General features: G+C 40.3%; 1 protein-coding gene across 1 annotated transcript in view; it reads left to right on the plus strand.

Annotated features, from left to right (window-relative positions):
• Positions 1 to 19345, plus strand: part of dnah9 (dynein, axonemal, heavy chain 9) — a 157440-nt gene that overhangs the window by 33997 nt on the left and 104098 nt on the right. The window contains exons 30-37 of the mRNA XM_053341129.1: positions 139 to 291; positions 823 to 948; positions 2926 to 3165; positions 3380 to 3540; positions 10194 to 10350; positions 11383 to 11487; positions 17347 to 17504; positions 17591 to 17729. Of these exons, the coding sequence (XP_053197104.1) occupies positions 139 to 291; positions 823 to 948; positions 2926 to 3165; positions 3380 to 3540; positions 10194 to 10350; positions 11383 to 11487; positions 17347 to 17504; positions 17591 to 17729 (1239 nt within the window). The remainder of the gene's footprint in view (positions 1 to 138; positions 292 to 822; positions 949 to 2925; positions 3166 to 3379; positions 3541 to 10193; positions 10351 to 11382; positions 11488 to 17346; positions 17505 to 17590; positions 17730 to 19345) is intronic.

The following is a 19345-nucleotide window of genomic DNA, read 5'->3' on the forward strand; positions in this document are numbered from 1 at the left end:
GTAATGAAATGTTATTTATTTGCACGGTGGCAAAGAAATAGCAGCCAGAAGCGTGAGCTGCCTGTAAATTGAGCCAGAGCTGAAATGTGTATGTATGTATGTGTGTGTGTTTGTGTGTGTGTGTGTGTGTTTGCTCAGGTCCAGAAGCATCTGTCTAAGCTGTTTGACAACATGGCTAAGATGCGATTTGAAGCAGACGGAGAGGGGAATCCTTCAAAGACTGGTCTGGGCATGTACAGCAAAGAGGAGGAGTATGTCCCCTTTAATCAGTCCTGTGACTGCACTGGACAGGTAAAATACACCACTAATCTTTTATTCATGTCTCTAAAGTTGTGGCAGCATAACGGCCGCAGGTTGAGCTAAATACTAAAAGACATATATTATGTTTGTCTTCATTAGACTTCGTGCTGACAGTCGCACTACGGCTGTCTGTAGATGAATGTAATAGATGAGAAATTCACTTACCTGCCCCCTTTCTGCAACGCAAAGACATGGAAGAAAATATATATCAAATATAGATATTTATAGACAACTCACAATAAAAAAAAGACAAATGAAATTGAGTCTGTCACTGCCCCTGGGGTTCTGCATATCAAAGCTCATAAATCCATTAATTTTCCATTACATCCCATAGTATTTGCCTGACTCCACTTTCACTCTAATGCTTATTAATGACCTCATTAGGGTCCATTGATAAGAGAGCCTGACGGTGCTCACGTGACAATCATCGCAATGTTTTAGTCAGTTTGGATTCAATGGCCTGACTTTAGTTTTTGTGTTTTTTTGTGTGTTTTTTGTGTTTTTTGTGTGTGTGTGTGTAAGGTGGAGGTCTGGCTGAACCGGGTTCTGGACACCATGCGCTCCACGGTTCGCCACGAGATGACCGAAGCGGTGTCGGCCTACGAGGACAAACCCAGAGAGCAGTGGCTGTTTGACTATCCAGCTCAGGTGAAAAAAAAAGGCTCAGCAGGATGTATGAATAGATTTAACTGACTACACTCACTGTTCATGGATTTTGCTCCATTAGTCACCTAACCTAATATCACATAGATTGCTACCAAAAACAAATCTGTCAGAACTGAGGTTGTCTGACCAAAGGCTTCTGTCTGTCCAGAGATCAAGGACAAAATGTTATGGGGACTGGCTTTTCTCTATTACTGTCCCAAAACTATGAAATTCTCTTCCTCCCACTACTGAGATTTCCAAGAGTCATCTTAAAAAGCACTTCTACTCATTAGCTTTTAACTGCAACTAACTTAATCCAGCTCAGTTGTTTCTCTTGAATTGACTTTCTCTTTATTTATCCTTTTGTTTTTCTCTTCTTCCCCTGGATCAACTGTGCTGTGTGTAAAGTGCAGTATAAATAAAGTTGATTTAATTTGAGCATACATCAATATGGCAAATAATACATTACAATGATCACACTCAACAGAACCAGAGATACTATATAACATACTCTACTGACTCAACTTAAAACCCAAAGTTGAATCAATCAAAATGTATAAATGAAATGAAATGATTTAATTTTAACAGAAAAATATGAGAAAATATAGCTGTACTTTTTCAAGCCCCGAGTCTAGACCTTATTCTTGCCCTATCAGAGGGCAGCTTATAGCCTAAGGACATTTTCACACCTGTAGTTCATTTGCTTTGGCCTAAATCAATGGATGAGTGGCTTCTTTGTTGCATTTTGCCTTTGGGTTGGTTTCACACAGGCAAAATTTCAAATGAACCAAAATGTGTCAACAAAAGCCGTGTGGGAGCTGTCACTCTGTTCATTTGTCAGAAATCTGTCGGCCGGAGAAAGTAGAGTGTTTTTTTGGGGTAGCTTAAAAAAATGGAGCGGCAGAATTGGTATCGTTGTATAGTTGTGGAACAACATGTGAACAAAATGGCACATTTGAACTCACTTCAAGGCAAAGGCATGCAAACAATGTGCTGCTTTCAGTCAGTTGTTGAGTATTTTGTCAGCGCTCCAGGCCAACCTTCGATTCATGTTTACAACACAAACCTCTTCCTCTGCAAACTAACTATACCAGAAGTTGTTTCTAACCGGATCGAGCCCACCTCTTCAAGGTCTTGGTCGGGTTGTTCTAGTCTGTGCTCGAGTGTGATTGCTGCTTCCATACCTCCCCAAAATGAACCAGACTAAGAGGTAGAACGCACTAGAGTCTGATTCAGTCAAACTAAACAAGGCAGGTGTAAAAATGCCCTGAGAGATATAACCCTGGGCAAGAAAGGTCTGCCAAACACTCTGCACTGCTTGTACAGCTTACAATTGTCAGAGTTTGGTTATAATCGAACACAACACAGATGGACCAATACATATTTTTGTTAACACAGCTGTACAGGAAGAGGAAGAATTTTTGATGGAAAATCAAAGAGGAGCAGAATAAAATTGGACTCTAAAAAGTAAGATGGATGAGCTGAAGTCATGTCTTTGACTGTAGAAAAAGAATTAGACAAGTTTTAGGTCCTCTTTGGGATTTTTATATTTATTATTAAACAGAACATCATCCAAGCTGAAATGATTTTAAATACATGTCCATTCACGCCTGCATTACATAAAACCTTTTCAGCATATCAAGTGTTCATTAAAACTGACTGTCCACACTAATCAGCAAAAACAAACATGACGGACTAATATTACCTTTGCATCTCAATCCAAATCCCCAACTAACATAAATAATAAGAAAACACAGCTGTGTAAGCTAGTTTATGCATGCAGCATATGTGTATATATATATTATGTACAGTATGTCTATATACATCACATCTCTTTATTGGCTCAGTTTCTGCATTTGTTTCATATTTATTTGATACAAGTAAACAACCAAAGAGGATCTGAGTAAGCTCATAACAGAAAAATCTCCTTTTTCTTCTTCCTATGCTCGCTTCTTTCATTGTCTGTGCTTCTTTATCCAGGTGGCGCTGACCTGCACTCAGATCTGGTGGACGTCCGATGTGGGCATGGCCTTCGCCCGTCTGGAGGAGGGCTACGACAGCGCCATGAAGGAGTATTACAAGAAACAGGTGTCGCAGCTCAACACCCTCATCTCCATGCTGGTTGGCCAGCTTTCCCCAGGGGATCGGCAAAAGGTCATGACCATCTGCACCATCGACGTCCACGCCAGAGACGTGGTGGCCAAGATGATCACACAGAAGGTGAGATCTAGCCAAGACACTGTACTGTATAAATTCTTATACAGGCTTGCTGCAGTATATTTTAAGAGGCTATTACCAGTGAGTAATGCACTCAAGATATTCAAGCAAGGTATGTCATTACCATAATTAGAGAGCGGAAAAGCAAAGATTATTTTGGGCTTCATCTCGAGCCTTGGCATTCTATTTATAACGTTGCCTTTTCTTTTTTTTTGAGGTGGAGAACTCTCAGGCATTTGTGTGGCTCTCCCAGCTGAGACACCGTTGGGATGAGAGGGACAAGCACTGTTTTGCAAACATCTGCGACGCCCAGTTTCTCTACTCCTACGAATACCTTGGCAACACTCCACGATTAGTCATCACTCCCCTAACAGACAGGTACGGAAGTTTCATGCTCCATGTCTTTGCTTCGGCTTAGAGGCAGAAAAACATTATGATTGCTTTTAATCTGACTCATGAGTGAATGCATTTAAAATACTGTTGACTAAGCCCCGCCCTCCTTAGTTACTGTTGCTAAGGCCTATATTTCTCACCACATGTTGAATTTTTTGTCAATTTTATTAACGTGGAGGGCATTAGAAAGACATGGAAGAAGTGCCTTGATACCATGCATGCCACATAATGGCAGCATCCCTGGTTCGATTCCGATAAGAGACCTGTCCTGCAGGTCAGCCCCCCCCTCTCGCTCCCTCTTTCCTGTCAGCCGCTCTGCCACCTACTATCAAAAAAAGAAAGAGATGGGTAAGCTTGTCAGGGTTTCTATTCTCGCATGGCACAAACACCTGTTACAGTGATAATGGGGGTAAATTTACCACCCAAAATTCTAAGTAATTTTTCAAACAATGAGTCCTTCATTTTGGACAGAGGTTAATAGAAACAGTTTCCAATTTGTAGCCAGCAACTGTCAATTTTGACAACAGCTAGTTGGCAAATTAAACTAACATTAGTGTTTGTTGGAACTGAATTGTATTGTTCACTGTTCAATATTGCAAGGCAAGGTAAGGCCAATTTATTTGTCTAGCACATTTCAGCAACAAGGTAATTCAAAGTGCTTTACATAAAACATAAAACTCATCAATACAGGATATAAAAGCAACACATGGCAAAATAAAAAAGACATTTAAACACGATTAGAAGTGTTAAATTGGTAATAAAATTGAGCTAAAATAGAATACGAGATAAAAACAGGAGAATAAAAGTTACAGTGCAGTGTGAGATATTAACCCTAAAATTTTTGATTTAATAAAAAGCAGCTGTGATTTTAAAAAGAACAGAGAGTTGGAGCAGACCTGCAGTCTTGTGGGAGTTTGTTCCAGATATGTGGAACTTAAAAACTGAACACTGCTTATTACCTGATATTGTGCTTAAATATTGAAGCTGTAGGTAATAGGTCACCCATTGATAATCCACATAGAGGACTTATAATCAAAGAAACAGCATTTTTGTTATATTGCAGCCCTACATAACCATTTGGACAGCTGCTTGGCTTCCATACCTGGACAAAAGCAAAGACCAAGGTTAGGTTTTTGCCCCACTGTTTGTGTATGTTTCACTTTCAACATTACAAGAGAAGAGGCTTTTAAGATGAGGACTTACTGACGTGTTTGGCAGGCGTGACGCTATCTCAGCAAATGAGGTTGGCTCGGGTTGCTGGACAGTAAACTTCCTCAAATCTAATAAAGAGCTGGACAGAGCCACTAATGTTAGCCTTAAATCTGGACCAGCTTCCACACAGAGGGGGAATAATATACATGAGAAAGGATTTTTGAATATAACCAGAAAACCTGAACTAAATGGTGAAAACTACAATTAGCAGGACATGCTAATAATTTTGATATGGCAAAGAAACACAGTATTTAATCCATTTCTGACACTTTTGTTTATGTAACAGCTGAAAAAGGGAGGGGTTTCAGGAAGGGGTTTAGTGAAACGGTTAATTGGCCAAAAACTGCTGACCCTTTCACTGGTGAAGAGTATCTAACAAGAATATCTAACACCGTCCTTCCCAGGTTGATCAGATATGACAGTTTGCATGAAGCACTTCCAAAATCCATTATAAGAACATTTCCCAAAAATCCATTTGTGTTGATGATCTTGTGTCTTGTTCCTCGTAATTGAAAAACTGTCTAGAAGATGCAAGCCTCTCATCAAATTATAACCATCTGACGCATTCCAAGAATCTTCATTTGAAATCATTATGTACACCCACCACAAGAGAAACCTTTTAGAGCATCTGGGCGAGGGCATGACGCCAGCGGCTTGTTTGTTCACATCGCACATGTTTCTGCAGGATTCCTGATAAAGTTTTAACTACACAGAGATGAATACCTGCCTCCCAGAGCCCTTTGGCACACTGCAGCGTTTTGACTGTGTGGTTATTCCAGACTGACCAGTATTCCCTTTGAAGCCCGGAACAAAGCAGAAACAATGGGCTTTGATGGCCAGATCAGCGGCCGCGTAGCAAGACTTCACCATATGGTGCATGCCCTCGCTGCGGCTCACTGCAAGTCACACGGTTTGCCACTGGCTTTCATTTCAACAATGGGACCAGGGATCAGGGGGACTGGGTGTCAAATCCTTTAATCACAACTTGAGAAACAGCTAACAGCATATTTACCTCATGATAATGTTACACTACTTTCATTGCAATGGAGCCGGTAAAAGAAGATTACATAGCTGCTGTCAAATGAACCTGATATCATATCACATCACATCGTCACAGTAACTTGTTTTTAGCTTGATACCATACACGGTGGATCGTTTCCTATGGGATTATTAAAGGGTGGGTTTATCCTAATAACACACACACAAAACAAATCTCATTGACTTCTAGGCAAGGCAAGTTTATCCGTTTAGCACCTTTCAACAGCAAGGCAGTTCAAGTGCTTTACAGAGGACATGAAAAGGCATTTAGACAAAGTATAATAGAACAGAAGGCAGCATGAAAAGACGCATATAAATAAGATTTAAAAAAGAATAAATTAAAGAGGATATACATGTTTGGCCCTGGAAACTGACTGAGGGTATTAAGTGTATTAAGTATAAAAGTTGTCCTTTCTCTGTAGTATCCAGAGTATGGTGTCTGACTGTAAAGCTAATTACCATAGAAGATCATCACTCCTCTATTTTTTCTAACATGTTTGTTTTTATGTACTTGTGAGGACACTCATTTACACAGTGCATTATGTAGCTCCTTATCCTAACCATCACGACTGAATGACTCAACCCAACCCTTACCCTAAAGTGAATCCAAACCCTATCCTATTCTTAACCTTCAAATCAAGTCTTAATCCTTGAATTGCCTTTTTGAAGTGTTAAGGACAGACCAACATGTCCTCACAATACAAAAATGTCCTCACAATGCTGGTTGTCAACTTAAATTTGTTCTCTCAAAGATATAAAGACATGCACACGCACTTACACCCTGGACCAATGTCTGTCCTGTACATGCACGTGCCCCCATCTCATTGTCATGTAAGCATTAGGGAAGTTTGAAATGTGATAGGAAATAGGGAATACATTATTAAATATGTGCTAATTCACATATAATAGGAAAACTAATGAATTGGTAAATAAAATGAGCCTATTAAATGTAGTTAGTTTTTAACACTTTGAGCTCCATATCTCCATAATGTACAGTACAGATAACTATAAACCTGGACAAATATAACCAGAACTATCTACATGGCTCCACAGCACTCAGTTGAAAACTTCAGTCATGTGATAACAATTGGTGGAATATGTTGGGGAGGTATCTCCATTAAGACGTAAACCTCCATCTGCTGATGAAGACCATGAGCTTTGGTTGAAAAGTCCAGAAAGTGAACCTTAAATTAAATTAAATTAGATTGGATTGTCAAACGTGTTGTCAGGTGAAAATTGGCGCTATTTCCTTTCGAAGACCATGAAAGGTTGTTGAAAGGTAGGAAAAAAGTCAGTAAATGGAGTTGATATTTTTTTCTCTTTTTTTTTGTAATTTAGGTAAACAGACTTGTTATAGGGTTTCCCAACTTGAATGGAACACTGGAACACGGAGCACTAACATGAACATAGCCAACATGTTCAATACCAGGATGCTTGAAATTCAGCCATCATTCATTTTATTATTTAAACCACTTTTCCCCAATGTGACATGTCCAAATGTCTCCAGTTAAAAGGCCTTCCTGAATCATCCAATAGTTTGAGTATCGCCTACACTACACGACAGTGGTGTAATAGGAAATATGAAGCCATACATTCTAATAGATATAGACTTGGGGTTTATGTGCTTGTTTATTACAGGCCTGTATAGCCTGTATAGTGTGTTCACCTCCTGCAGCAGTTTAATTAGGCTAAAGGAATCACTTCTGCTGATCAATAACAGCAGGAATGTTATCGGCACAATGTTAGCATTCACTCAATATTTACTGCAGGATCTCCAAAGCTGCACCATTATGCAAAATGTCAGGAATATTTTACACAGCTAGCACACACATAGAGAGTCTGACACAGAGAGAGAGAGAGAGAGACGGAGAGAGAGATGGAGGGAGAATGAGTCAGACAGACAGACTGATATATAGCCATTTCTTTAAAAAACGCTCTAATAAAACAAGTCACCTTGTCACAGCTGCCCGGTTCAACTTCACACTCTCTTGTCTTCTATCTGGCTTTAGTTATTCCGTGCAGGACATCCTCATCCAGCCTCCTAGATGACAGAATGTGAGATTTTTGGCCATATTTCAGAGGAGAGCCATAAAGCCTGTTGGCACCGGTATCCGGGATGATACACTGTATACAGATGGGATCATTTGTCTTCTTCTCAGCTTCTGTCTATCGTTACGCTATCCAATATCCCCCCCTCTTCCATACATCATCTAATAACCAGCAGCTCATTAAAATCATTGCTGCATTGATATTCAAGGCAAACCATTTTGTTTATTGCCCTGATCAATAAAGTCCTGATTGTCTCCATCAGTTCACGTCCTCGATGCCGCCGTTTTTTTATTGATACGAGATGGGCAGACTTGTTTGTTAGTCCTGACAGGTTCAGCGGGGAAAAGCAATCACTGGTGTCACTAATCAGCCCGTGTGATAATCAAAGCACGGGAGCAGATTATATTATCATATAATAAGAGCTGACACCAAGACATTTACAGTGCTGGTTATAAGACTGTGTAACTCAGGATTTGTCATCTGTATTGTTAATGGCTTGTGCAAATTTCTTTTTTCTGTAAGTTTAGTCAGATCCAAACACAAAACTGCAGGTAACTAATCAGAAAAGTTTATTCTATATTTTTTTCATATTCACATTCATTCGATTATGTCTTTGAAGATAAAAAACCCCTCCAATGCCAATCATTTAGAATATTTTGGTAAGAAAACATAGGATCTGTGTCTGCGTGCACTGGCAATGGGAATGATAATCCTGTGCCTGCAGCCATTTCAGCGTGCTGTTTCAGTCATTTGAGGAATTGCAGCATTGTTTTTGGATGTTTAGTTGGCCAAAACCCTCAGCACTCAATGCTCCACCTGCTGAATGCTGTTCTGCACTCTGTTTTGCCATTGGAAGCCAGCGTGTCTGATTCATTTGCCTGCATATTGTAGTTTTTGTTAACAGATTTTGTCCCTCTGCTTTGTTCATTTATTAGCACAGTTGCTACACAGCTGGACTGTAGTGTGGTTGTAGCATTATCAATGTCTGGTTTAGTCTTTGTTTCCGTGTGTATGTACAGTCTGTGAACTCACCACCACATACTGACACTCAAGATGTGTATGTTCAAGCTACAGCAAGTCTTAATTCCCATATTCCCAGCATGCATTTGTTCAAAGACGGGGAAACACACGCTGCTCCCAAAATCACATACTATGCACTACATACCCACATGTACTACCACTCATCATGCTTTTGAAACAGTGGTATGTTTCTGTTCGGACACAATGAGCTGTCATTATCTTGTTACTTCCTGAGAACCTCCACGTAACCATGGTAACTTGTGCCAAACATAAAGTCTAAACTAATATGAAAGAATATTACTTCAAATGATTTATAAATTAACTCAAATATTACATTTTGAAGCTGCACTAATCAGAATGTGTATCAGTTATTTTTAGATCAGCAAAAAGTCAGATTACTGTATATCCCTGCTGTTGTCTGCGAGTCAATTTTGACCTGAGACAACAGCCGTTAACTCAAAAATGAGGTATAATTAAATTTCAATGAGTACTATTGACCATAAACTCCAAGAGGACAAATGTTGCACAGTTGACAGGAAGACAGCAGGAGGGCTAATGTCAAACCTGACTCCACACTTCCTTTCAGCTCTACTGAGCATTTTAGCATCTTTTCATTGTTTTGGTTATGCACCTTCAATATCGACCGTCCGATAAAGACAACAATATGAAAAGAATAACTTAAACTGTTTAGTTTCACTCTCACTGATCTTATCAACCTTGTTTCCAGCAAACAGACACAGGTACAATTAGCTAGTGAACATGGTAGAGCATTTAGCAGCTAAAGAAAATCAACAAGAGTCGGTATAGATACCAAAGCTAGCTAAACTAAACTAAAAGAGAGTGAATATTGGACTTAAATTCACTAGGTGGCTCCAAATGAATGCCAGCATTGCTATGTGTCTGCTACATGTTATTGTTATTTCTATTGTATTGCTGCTGGCTGCACCACGTATTACCCCTCGGGGACAATAAAGATTTCTTTAACTTGAACTTGAACATGTGTAAATAAGCTAACGTTAGCTAACACGTTAGTCATAGCAATGCCATACAGAGACAATATGTCAGAAGTGTGAAGCTTGTCTACTTTTTTAAAGAAGAGTTACATTTTACTTCGCTTTTTGAGTAGGTTAATTATGATAGTATGAAAATGTCTGCAAATATTCACACTGTAGACTCAGAGCTAACATGTAGAGCTAACAGTCAAGCTCCTTGCTGAGAACAGACAGAATTGCTCTGGTCTTTATAAATGAAAGAGCAGTTGTATCTTGCTGTCAGACTCCAGCCCTCAGCATTGATGTGTGTATCTCTGCTACATCTAGATGCTACATCACCCTGACCCAGTCCCTCCACCTGACCATGAGCGGAGCTCCAGCAGGGCCCGCGGGCACGGGGAAGACGGAGACTACCAAAGATTTGGGTCGAGCCCTCGGCATTATGGTCTACGTATTTAACTGCTCCGAGCAAATGGACTACAAGGTGAGCCACATAGCTGAGCTAGCTTCCATAGCAGCACGTATTCTGCATGCTTCTTTTCATCTTTGCCTTTGTCAGCGATACAGCACGCATTTGTCATTAAAGTTGTCATCCCACTTTACGCCCCTCTCTTTTCATCTTCCCTCTTTTCATCTTTCATTTTTCACCCCTCCCCCCTCCTTTTGTAAGAAGAGCTGATTAGTTCAAACCTAATTGTTATTTCTTTCCTAAACCTTGTCAAAATGCCCTCTCTCCTCCCCGCTCCCACCTCGTGTTATTATGCACTCCTGTATACTATTACTCACTCTCTTTCTGCATATTGAGTGGTCAAGGGAGACATAAACATAATCTTGTGATCCAGCTTTGCTCCCGCTTCCCCAGACAAGGGGCATCATTACAGTATACAGGCATATAGCCCCCCCCGGCTATACACACCACTGCAAGGTGTCAGAGACAAGTGCTAATATACTCCGGGAGGAACACAGGCACTAAGAATCTAGCTTCAGAGCCCCACACTGTTACTCATATTCAGTTATGCACACACACACAAGTTGAATCAATCCACCAGTCAGCCCGGGTTTGCGTCAGAGAAGGTTTCCTCAGCCCTGTAATTGGAGAGAAAAGTCAGCTGCCTCCTTCATCCTGGTCCAGCTGCTCTCTGGAGGGCCGTTCACCTACTCGGAATGTGATGTCGGGTAAAGTAAAAATGTGGGCGGTAGACATTTAAGCCTCTCTGTTTTCGCCATCAACACCTCATATTATTAGTGCGAGCCCTTGTTTATATCCTCCTGTTATTACTCGCCTACTCTCAGCCTGCTGCGGCGCTGCGCTGGGACAACCACGCTCAATGCTCCTTCATATATCTCGCGTCTAATTGGCACACATCCCTCTCCGTCTGCCTTGCCGCCTTCTCCACCGCTGCACGTCTTATCAGTCAGTCAGGCCCAGTCTCCACCTGCCAGCATGACTTGACTTGACTTCCTGTCCCACTGTGTTCCGTCTAAAAAACCTGTCTCTCTTGTCTCTGTCCACCAGTCCTGCGGGAACATCTACAAAGGCCTGGCTCAGACGGGGGCGTGGGGCTGTTTCGATGAATTTAACAGGATCTCGGTGGAGGTGCTGTCTGTGGTGGCTGTCCAGGTAAGAACAAGAACAAGTCCAGCTCCTCCCCAACCTCAGTCAGCTGCCAAAATCCCAGCCAGGTCAAAACTGTATTGCGAGCGCAGTTATGTTCGCAGCCCAGGCAAGTGGAGCTAAACATGCAAGTTTTCATCTTATTTACCAAGCGCTCTATTAAAATCAAGTCGAGGGTGAAAATAAGACCTGGAAAACAGCTCTGCAGAGGTAAATAGCCTCTTCATCACCGATAGCGAGCATAAATTGCTTCGGCTATAAGAGTAATCCTCTGAGGCTGCCACCTTTGCACCCCAGAGCTTCTTTATAATTGGAGCGTTCTCTGATCTGATTTGAGGGTTGAGGATGGAAAACCGCCTCCCTCGGCGCCGGTCACGACGCTCACATCTTTCAGCACTAATAACAGCAACTCTGAAAGGATGTGACATGATAATTTGGTTAAATTGGTATTTGCTCAGTACCAATTTACAACCGTGATTCATAAATAACTACAAATTATAAATGAGTATTTGGAATTTGGATAAATTACAGCAAGTATTTGTGATTTTGAGTTGTTTTCTTTCATATTTGGACCTTGATGAATGAAAAATGAATCATATATTTTATTATATTTAATAAAAATCAAAGCCCTCCACAGCCTTATGAATATGTTTTGACCACAAAATATCAAAGCAACATATTTATAACAAACATAATAAAACAGTGCAAATAGAGTCACTCTTTTTTCATTTTTTTGCAATAAATAAATGTTAGGTCAATGACAGCCACCAAATAAATGAGCGGGCCCAAATGTCATCTCTCTCAAATATATTTCCCCCCAAGAATGAATGAAAAAATATAATTCTGAAATGAGTAAAAGTTGAAACAATACAGATGACCCACCCTTGAGAACAAAGCTGCCCAAAATCATTTCTACCTGCCCAGTCAATCAATCAAAAGGAGCCCAAATGAGAAAAGCAACAAATCTGGCAACAGTGGCAGTTTCATTAAACATTTACATCTTTAAACAGAAAGGAGCAGAGAATATTGTATTGGGACTACTTTGTGCCAAAGAAATAGTCCCTATTAAAAGTGTTGACAGTAAGATATGTGGGTATTGTACTGGAGTCTGAGAGGTGTTTCCAAACCAAAAATGATTAAAATAGATATCAGCTTGAGGTAAGTGAGAATGTTTTTTTTTATTATGGTGGGTGACCTTTTTAAAGCTGTTTTAATCAATGATTTTAGATTACAGTACCAACAGATCAAATGACAATGTGAAAGTTGTCGCTCGTATTAAAGAACGCACAAACTGCATTTTAGTATCTTTCATCAGCAGTTTTTAGAAAAAGCTCTGATAAATCTGAAAAACCCTCTCAAGGTGTGCAGGCCGAGTCAGATCCAAGCACCACATTTTATGCGTCCTGCCAGAGCTTACAAAAGATGTCATTTGTGTAACATGTGTGGGTATGTATGTGTATAAATGTGTGGGTATAGGTCATCAGGTGTTAAGCAATAAGCAGCTCTTAACTGAATTTGATTGTTTATATCATACATACTTTGGTAGGTAATAGATAGACTCTAATCTGGATCTGGACAAATAACATTTTAATCCGGACCGGGGAACAAAATTTCACCTCAACCTGACCCTGGACCAGTTTTGAGAGACACATCGCTATCACATCACCTCAGCTGTCGTCATTGGGCTGCTGCTAGTCGCCACAGATAACAAGCTTGTTGAGGTTGAGTGAATAAAATGTCCTGTTGAAAACTAGCCGATACAGAAAGGAAAAAGAAAGTGGAAAAAGAGGTGGACAGTGAAAAACCTGCATTTAAGAATGACTGGACTGAGAAATACGTGTTCATTTGGCCCGAGGGAAGTACAAGACCATTGTGCTTGAATTATAATCAAACAGTGGCTGTAATGAAGAATGGGACTGCAAAACACCAGCATGATTACAACTAACCTTTTGAGGGTAACCATAATACTGATAGAGCCCGGGATGCTATTGAGTTTGATACCGCTGATATACAGTATATGCTAATTGCCCAGATAGAAGCTAGCAACTTACATTTAGCAATGAAGCCTTAATGGTAAGAATTCTATCTCAGGAGCTGGTGAGGAGTAGAACAGAGCTAAAAATAGAGTTAATATTGGATGTCCACTCCTGAAGTGGCTAGAAACACAACTCTGAATAAATGCTACTGTTGCTCTGGTTGTGTAGTTAGGCAACTGTTTGCTAACACATTATGTCATCATAGTATGGTAAATCATTCGTCATGACCTGAGATATGAGATGAGTATGACCTTTTTTCATCTTCAAGCTCTGGATGAACTGATCATTCTGACAGCGTCTTCACCTTCATTCTCCTCCTGCTCCTCCGCTACATTCATAGTGACACAAAGTTTAAAAAAACCCAACAGACTTCATATTCTCCGCACACTGAACAGTGTATACTCTGGGCGACCTAGCTGGCCCTTTGATTACGGGGGATTCTTACAGAGAAATCAGGCGTATTCAGTGCGTTTCAGCTGATGCTAGCTTTTCCTGCCATCTTGCATTCTGTTACCTCGGATCAAACAGAACCTCTCTCTCTCTCTCTCTCTCTCTCGCTCTCTCTCTCTCTCTCTCTCTCTCTTTCTCTCTATGTTTCTTCTCCCTCTTGTGTATTCAAATCCTGCACACTTTACCTCCTCGGGACTCCATTTCCATGCACATGCAATGCAGAAAAATATATACAGTTGATAAGAACGCTGATTATGATCATGATGATAATGGCGATAGAGCTCCTCAAAGGCTTCCCAGGCGGAGGCAATGGATCATTATTCATCGCTAGATATAACAATCACTTCTCTGCCCTTCCTTCTCTCTTTAGCAGCAATGAAAGTCAAGCAGCCTCCTCCGTAAAGCTGTGAAAGCCCTTACAGTACTTAGAGAATTTTAAAGTGCCAGAAGAATGAATAGGTGTTGCGTGGCGTAATGAATAATAAATCACGGCGGCTTATTCGCGGAGAAGTTAGACCTTGAGAACAGAGGAGCGTCAAAGTCCCGCTGTGACAGCTGGCAAGCCGCTCAGCCTGCTTCAGTAGAGCCAATGCCGGGCCATCTCTCAGCACCATAGCAAGCAACGGCGTGTACACACACCCAATCCATCCTCTTCTAAAGCGGGGGGGCACGGGCGACATACACGGCTGCCAGTGGGGTCTGCGAACACAGGTGGCGGGAGCGGCTCTACATTAAATAAAGCAGAGGCAAACAGAAGGCCGCCAGACGTAACAACATGGAGATAAATTGTTTAAGTTCTGCCTCCGTTGCAGCCAACGCAGGACCGAGCTGTGAATATATTGAATCCACGCTCTGCTAGTTCTGCAGCTAAAAACGGAGCCAGACCCTCTGGATCACACCTTTCAGGACGATGTCTGAACTTCTTAAAAAATGTGCTTCTGGTGTTTTACTTCTCTTCGCATCCCTGTTGGATAGAAAAAGAGTGCCGCTGTCATTTCATATAAAAAAAACAAGCTCCACTGATGTTCTCATGAAAAGTTTTCTTCATCTTCTTTTGGTGCTGCAGCTGCACTGTTTGTTTCTGCACCCCAACCCACCACCCCTTCCTCCACGTTGTGTTAGTATGACTGAGCGATCTGTAGCTGAGTACTCATCCATGAAGAGATGTTCCTCCTCTTTCCAGCTGTCGACTCGCTACACGGGCTTTACCACACGCATGTTAAATTCATAAAGCCCTCTCGCAAGCTGGGATTCCAAACTCTTAGAGCCAAGACACACCACCAAAAAGTTCATTTCTGATATCTCATTCAATCATAATGTAGACAAGCGGTGCCTCTGCAGTTCATTCATCCAGTAAACCTTGGCTGATAGCATTCTCATATTATTGATGAAATTGTGTCCCTGGAAAAAAAAGGTGCATGCTGCATAACAATTTGACAAGCTGTTACAAATTGACTCCGGTATGTGCTTAGAGATATTAATGATATGCTAATGAGTGATGGCGATTGTTGGAAACGTTCAGTGCCAATACAGGAAGTAGGAATGTAGCAAGGTGGAAACAGAAATCAGGTGGCATTATAATAGAGCGACACTGTCCATGAAAGGAGGAGGTCATAGTGATGGGTCAACAAAACTCTTTCACACATAGGTTTGATGTTTGTTTCCAGTTTCCAATTACAAAGCAACTTTTTTAGAAAACCATATCCAAACCACAACTGTCTCCTAACCTTAACCAAGTGATTATTATGGTAACCATGACAATGAAGGTGCCCTAACCTTAACAAAGTAGTCAGAAGTCATTTAAAAGATGAAACTGGTTCTGCTTACCTGAGTAAGTTCCACAACTGAGGGGCCCAGATAGAAAAAGGCCTGGTTAGAAGACCGGTAGCAGGAACAACTATAAGACTTTTGTCTGAGGATCAGGCAGGATTGAGGCTCATAGGGAACCAGCAAATCTAAAATGTAGCTTAAAGCCTGACCCTGTATGGCCTTGAAGGGTATCAATAAAATCTTAAAATCAATTCTAAAGCTCACAAGCAACCAAGGGGGAAAGCTGTGAGTGTTGGTAAAACATGGTCCCTTTTTATAGAATTAGTCAAGAGCCGAGCAGCAGCATATTGAATTCATTGGAGACGGGAAATTGTCTTTTAGCTCAGAGCTGAGTACAGAGAATTGCAATGGTCCAAATGAGATTAAATGAACGTGTGAATCACTTATCTTTTAATATGGAGGAGCTGTTGTTGTCTAACCCTCACCATACTAACCCTAACCATACTTTCTTTGCTATAACCACAGTCCTTCATCATACCATAGTTGTCTTGTGTGAGTAATCAGGAAGTCAGACCTCAAAAATGTTTGTAGGCCTATTGAATGTCACAAAACCTTCACATGCACACATTTTCTACAACTTCTTTGAGGGTCTAAACATATTTTCCAAAACCCTTTCTTCATTAACCAAACTAAATCTATGTCTAAATCTAAGGTTCAACAAAAAATCTTGACACAATGACCATTTACTATTTTTCAACCACACCTCACCTTCTCAAAGGAGATGGTCCACTTTGGTGATGTGATAGCAGGTGCTGGTATATGACGGGGAGGTGGTAAGCCTCCCTGTGGACAGCTGTGGAGAACGCTGCATTGGTGAAATGAGACTCTTAAAACAGACATCAGCTCTCTGTCAACACCAGACCAAAAAGCGCTCAAAGCATCGACTGAGAAGAGGTCAAAGAGTCAGTAGATTAGCGGAGAAAGCGCCGAGGAGGACATTCATGTCATCTATCATCTTAATCATTAATGTCAGAGACTATATTTGAACAAAGACATTATTTAGTATTTCCTCCATATACAATGTCATCTGGCAAAAGTTTCGTACGTGGGTGATGTGATGACTTCTGAGTCAACTCAGTTAGCTGAGATTTCAAGGTTCAAGATTCCCTTTATTTGTCATTTCTTATGCACCTCCGTACATAAAAAACAAAATTACATTTCTCCTAAAAAAAACATCCCTTGACCAAAAAACCAGTACACAACAATAAATATAATACCAGATAGTAATACTAGAATAAATAGATTATAATGGCCTGAGATGGCCAATCAATAGCACTACCTGTGTGTGAATGAGTGCATGGAAGACTGCAGTCAAAAGCTCCAGAGTAAGTAGAAAAGCTAAATTATGATTTACTGTCTTATCAAAGAATTAGTAAAAAGAAATAATACATGATACATTTTAGTCTGTTTTTTAGTTTACTTGTTATTATGAAAGGGAGAATGTTAAACAACATAATATTTCAAGAAGAAGACAAAAGGTCCAGATGGGATGTTTGAGCAGCTCAAATATCAGTGACAGTGCATTCAGTTCTCTGTACTGTATGTGCAGGTCAAAAGCATCCAGGATGCCATTCGAGATAAGAAGCAGAGGTTTAACTTCATGGGAGAGGAGGTAAACCTTTGTCCCTCCGTGGGCATCTTCATCACAATGAATCCAGGCTACGCCGGCAGGACCGAGCTTCCAGAGAACCTCAAGGCTCTGTTCAGGTACCACTACGCAAGTTTTGTGTTTTGGCATAACGTTTACTTTATGATGCTATTTTAACTCTTTATTTCCTGTTTTCTCCCCACAGACCATGTGCCATGGTGGTGCCAGACTTCGAGCTGATCTGTGAAATCATGCTGGTGGCTGAGGGCTTCATCAGCGCTCGGGTCCTCGCCAGGAAGTTTATCACGCTCTACACACTGTGCAAAGAGCTGCTGTCCAAACAGGTACTATCTGCTTTCTTCATTGTTAAACATGTTATACGTTTAGAAAAAAAAAAGAGCAGATCCATTTCCACTTCAAAAGCCCAACATCTGACACAATGTTCCTTCTTTATATTTGAGGCTTTTGATAAAGGAATGACTCAGAGGCACCATACAAGAGCTGGCTTTCTAACTTAACGTCTCAGTGAAGTGTTGCATGCATATGAATAAGAAGCTGCAGGGAGTTTGGATGTTATTCCATCTACATTTTTTCTTTAATCCTTTTTTTTTTTTTTTAAAGGCCTGGTCCTGTTTTACATGTCACACCATTATTTAAATTATGTACAATGGAGCTCATGGATGTTGATTTGTAAATGTACGTGGTGCATGAATGAAGCGTCATACACACACTGCTTCTTTTTCTAAAGTTCCACTTCTTCAGACATTTTTAAATCTCACCTTAATTACACTTTATTTTAACTTTCTCAAACTTGTTTGCTGGAGTTGCATTGCTAAAGTTCTCCAACATTTAGCAGCTTTAGTGGTAATGAAATAAAAAGATAATGAGCAGACTGCTTCTCTCAGCTATATTCACAAAGGCTGAAACTGCAAATCAATAGAAAGCACAGATTCAGAGAACTACTTTCTTGAGTTAAACAGTTGGTTTCAGAAGAGTGGAGTTTGATGTTACACAAGTCGTACAGAATGACAATGCTCTATTTTTCTTTTTTCTTCCTGTCAATGAACAGACACCAGAGCCCACTGTGTATTTCACTCCACTGTCAAAGTCATTTCATGCCATCAAAAAGCTGCCGGGAGCTGAAATATTACTCTAATTGTTACCTTTAGTTTCACTGCAGTACTGATAACACAGACTTTTAATTGATTTTTAGGAATATCTTAATTGAAAATTGTGTAATAAACATGTTGATGTTAGAAATATGTGAGGCTCACTGTGAAATCACTAAACTTTACCTGATACTGTAAGTTCTACGTCCTGACATGAATAATATAGAAGTATAATGATATTAAATAGGCCTTGAAATATTCAATTCAATTCAAAACCTTTTAAGGACATTGTTCATGGGGGTCCACATCACAATAAAAAATAAATAAATAAATAAATATATATATATATATATATATATATAAATATATATATATATATGTATATATAAAAAAGAGAGACCATAAATAAACACACAATATCTAAGAAAGACATTTCAATCAGACACATGCATTCAGGCTATAACACCAGTGGTTCTGCAGTCCAGACGAGAACCTGGCAGAGCTCAGGGTTGGTTAAAGCCAAAAAAATCTACCATTAACAGAATCAGATAGTCTGCATGTACATCTGTATATAAGATTTCATATTACAGCAGAGCAGGTAGGTACTCCAGCTTTAACAAACATCTGGCTTGTGCTGCAGCTTCTTGGAGCTTTAAGCAGCAGCCTCATACTGTCATTATAAGCCACTGTGAGTCTCTGCATGCTGCTTTTCTATACCAACGATAGTATATGTTTATTGTCATTGAACAGCAACTGTACAACAACATTTCAGTGCTTCTCTTTTCAGTGGCATATAAAAGAACAAACAAATACATAACTACCAATAAAAGTGCAGGATGACAAAAGATGAA

Source organism: Scomber japonicus, chromosome 20 (genome assembly GCF_027409825.1).
Source record: "Scomber japonicus isolate fScoJap1 chromosome 20, fScoJap1.pri, whole genome shotgun sequence".
Lineage (NCBI taxonomy): Eukaryota > Metazoa > Chordata > Actinopteri > Scombriformes > Scombridae > Scomber > Scomber japonicus.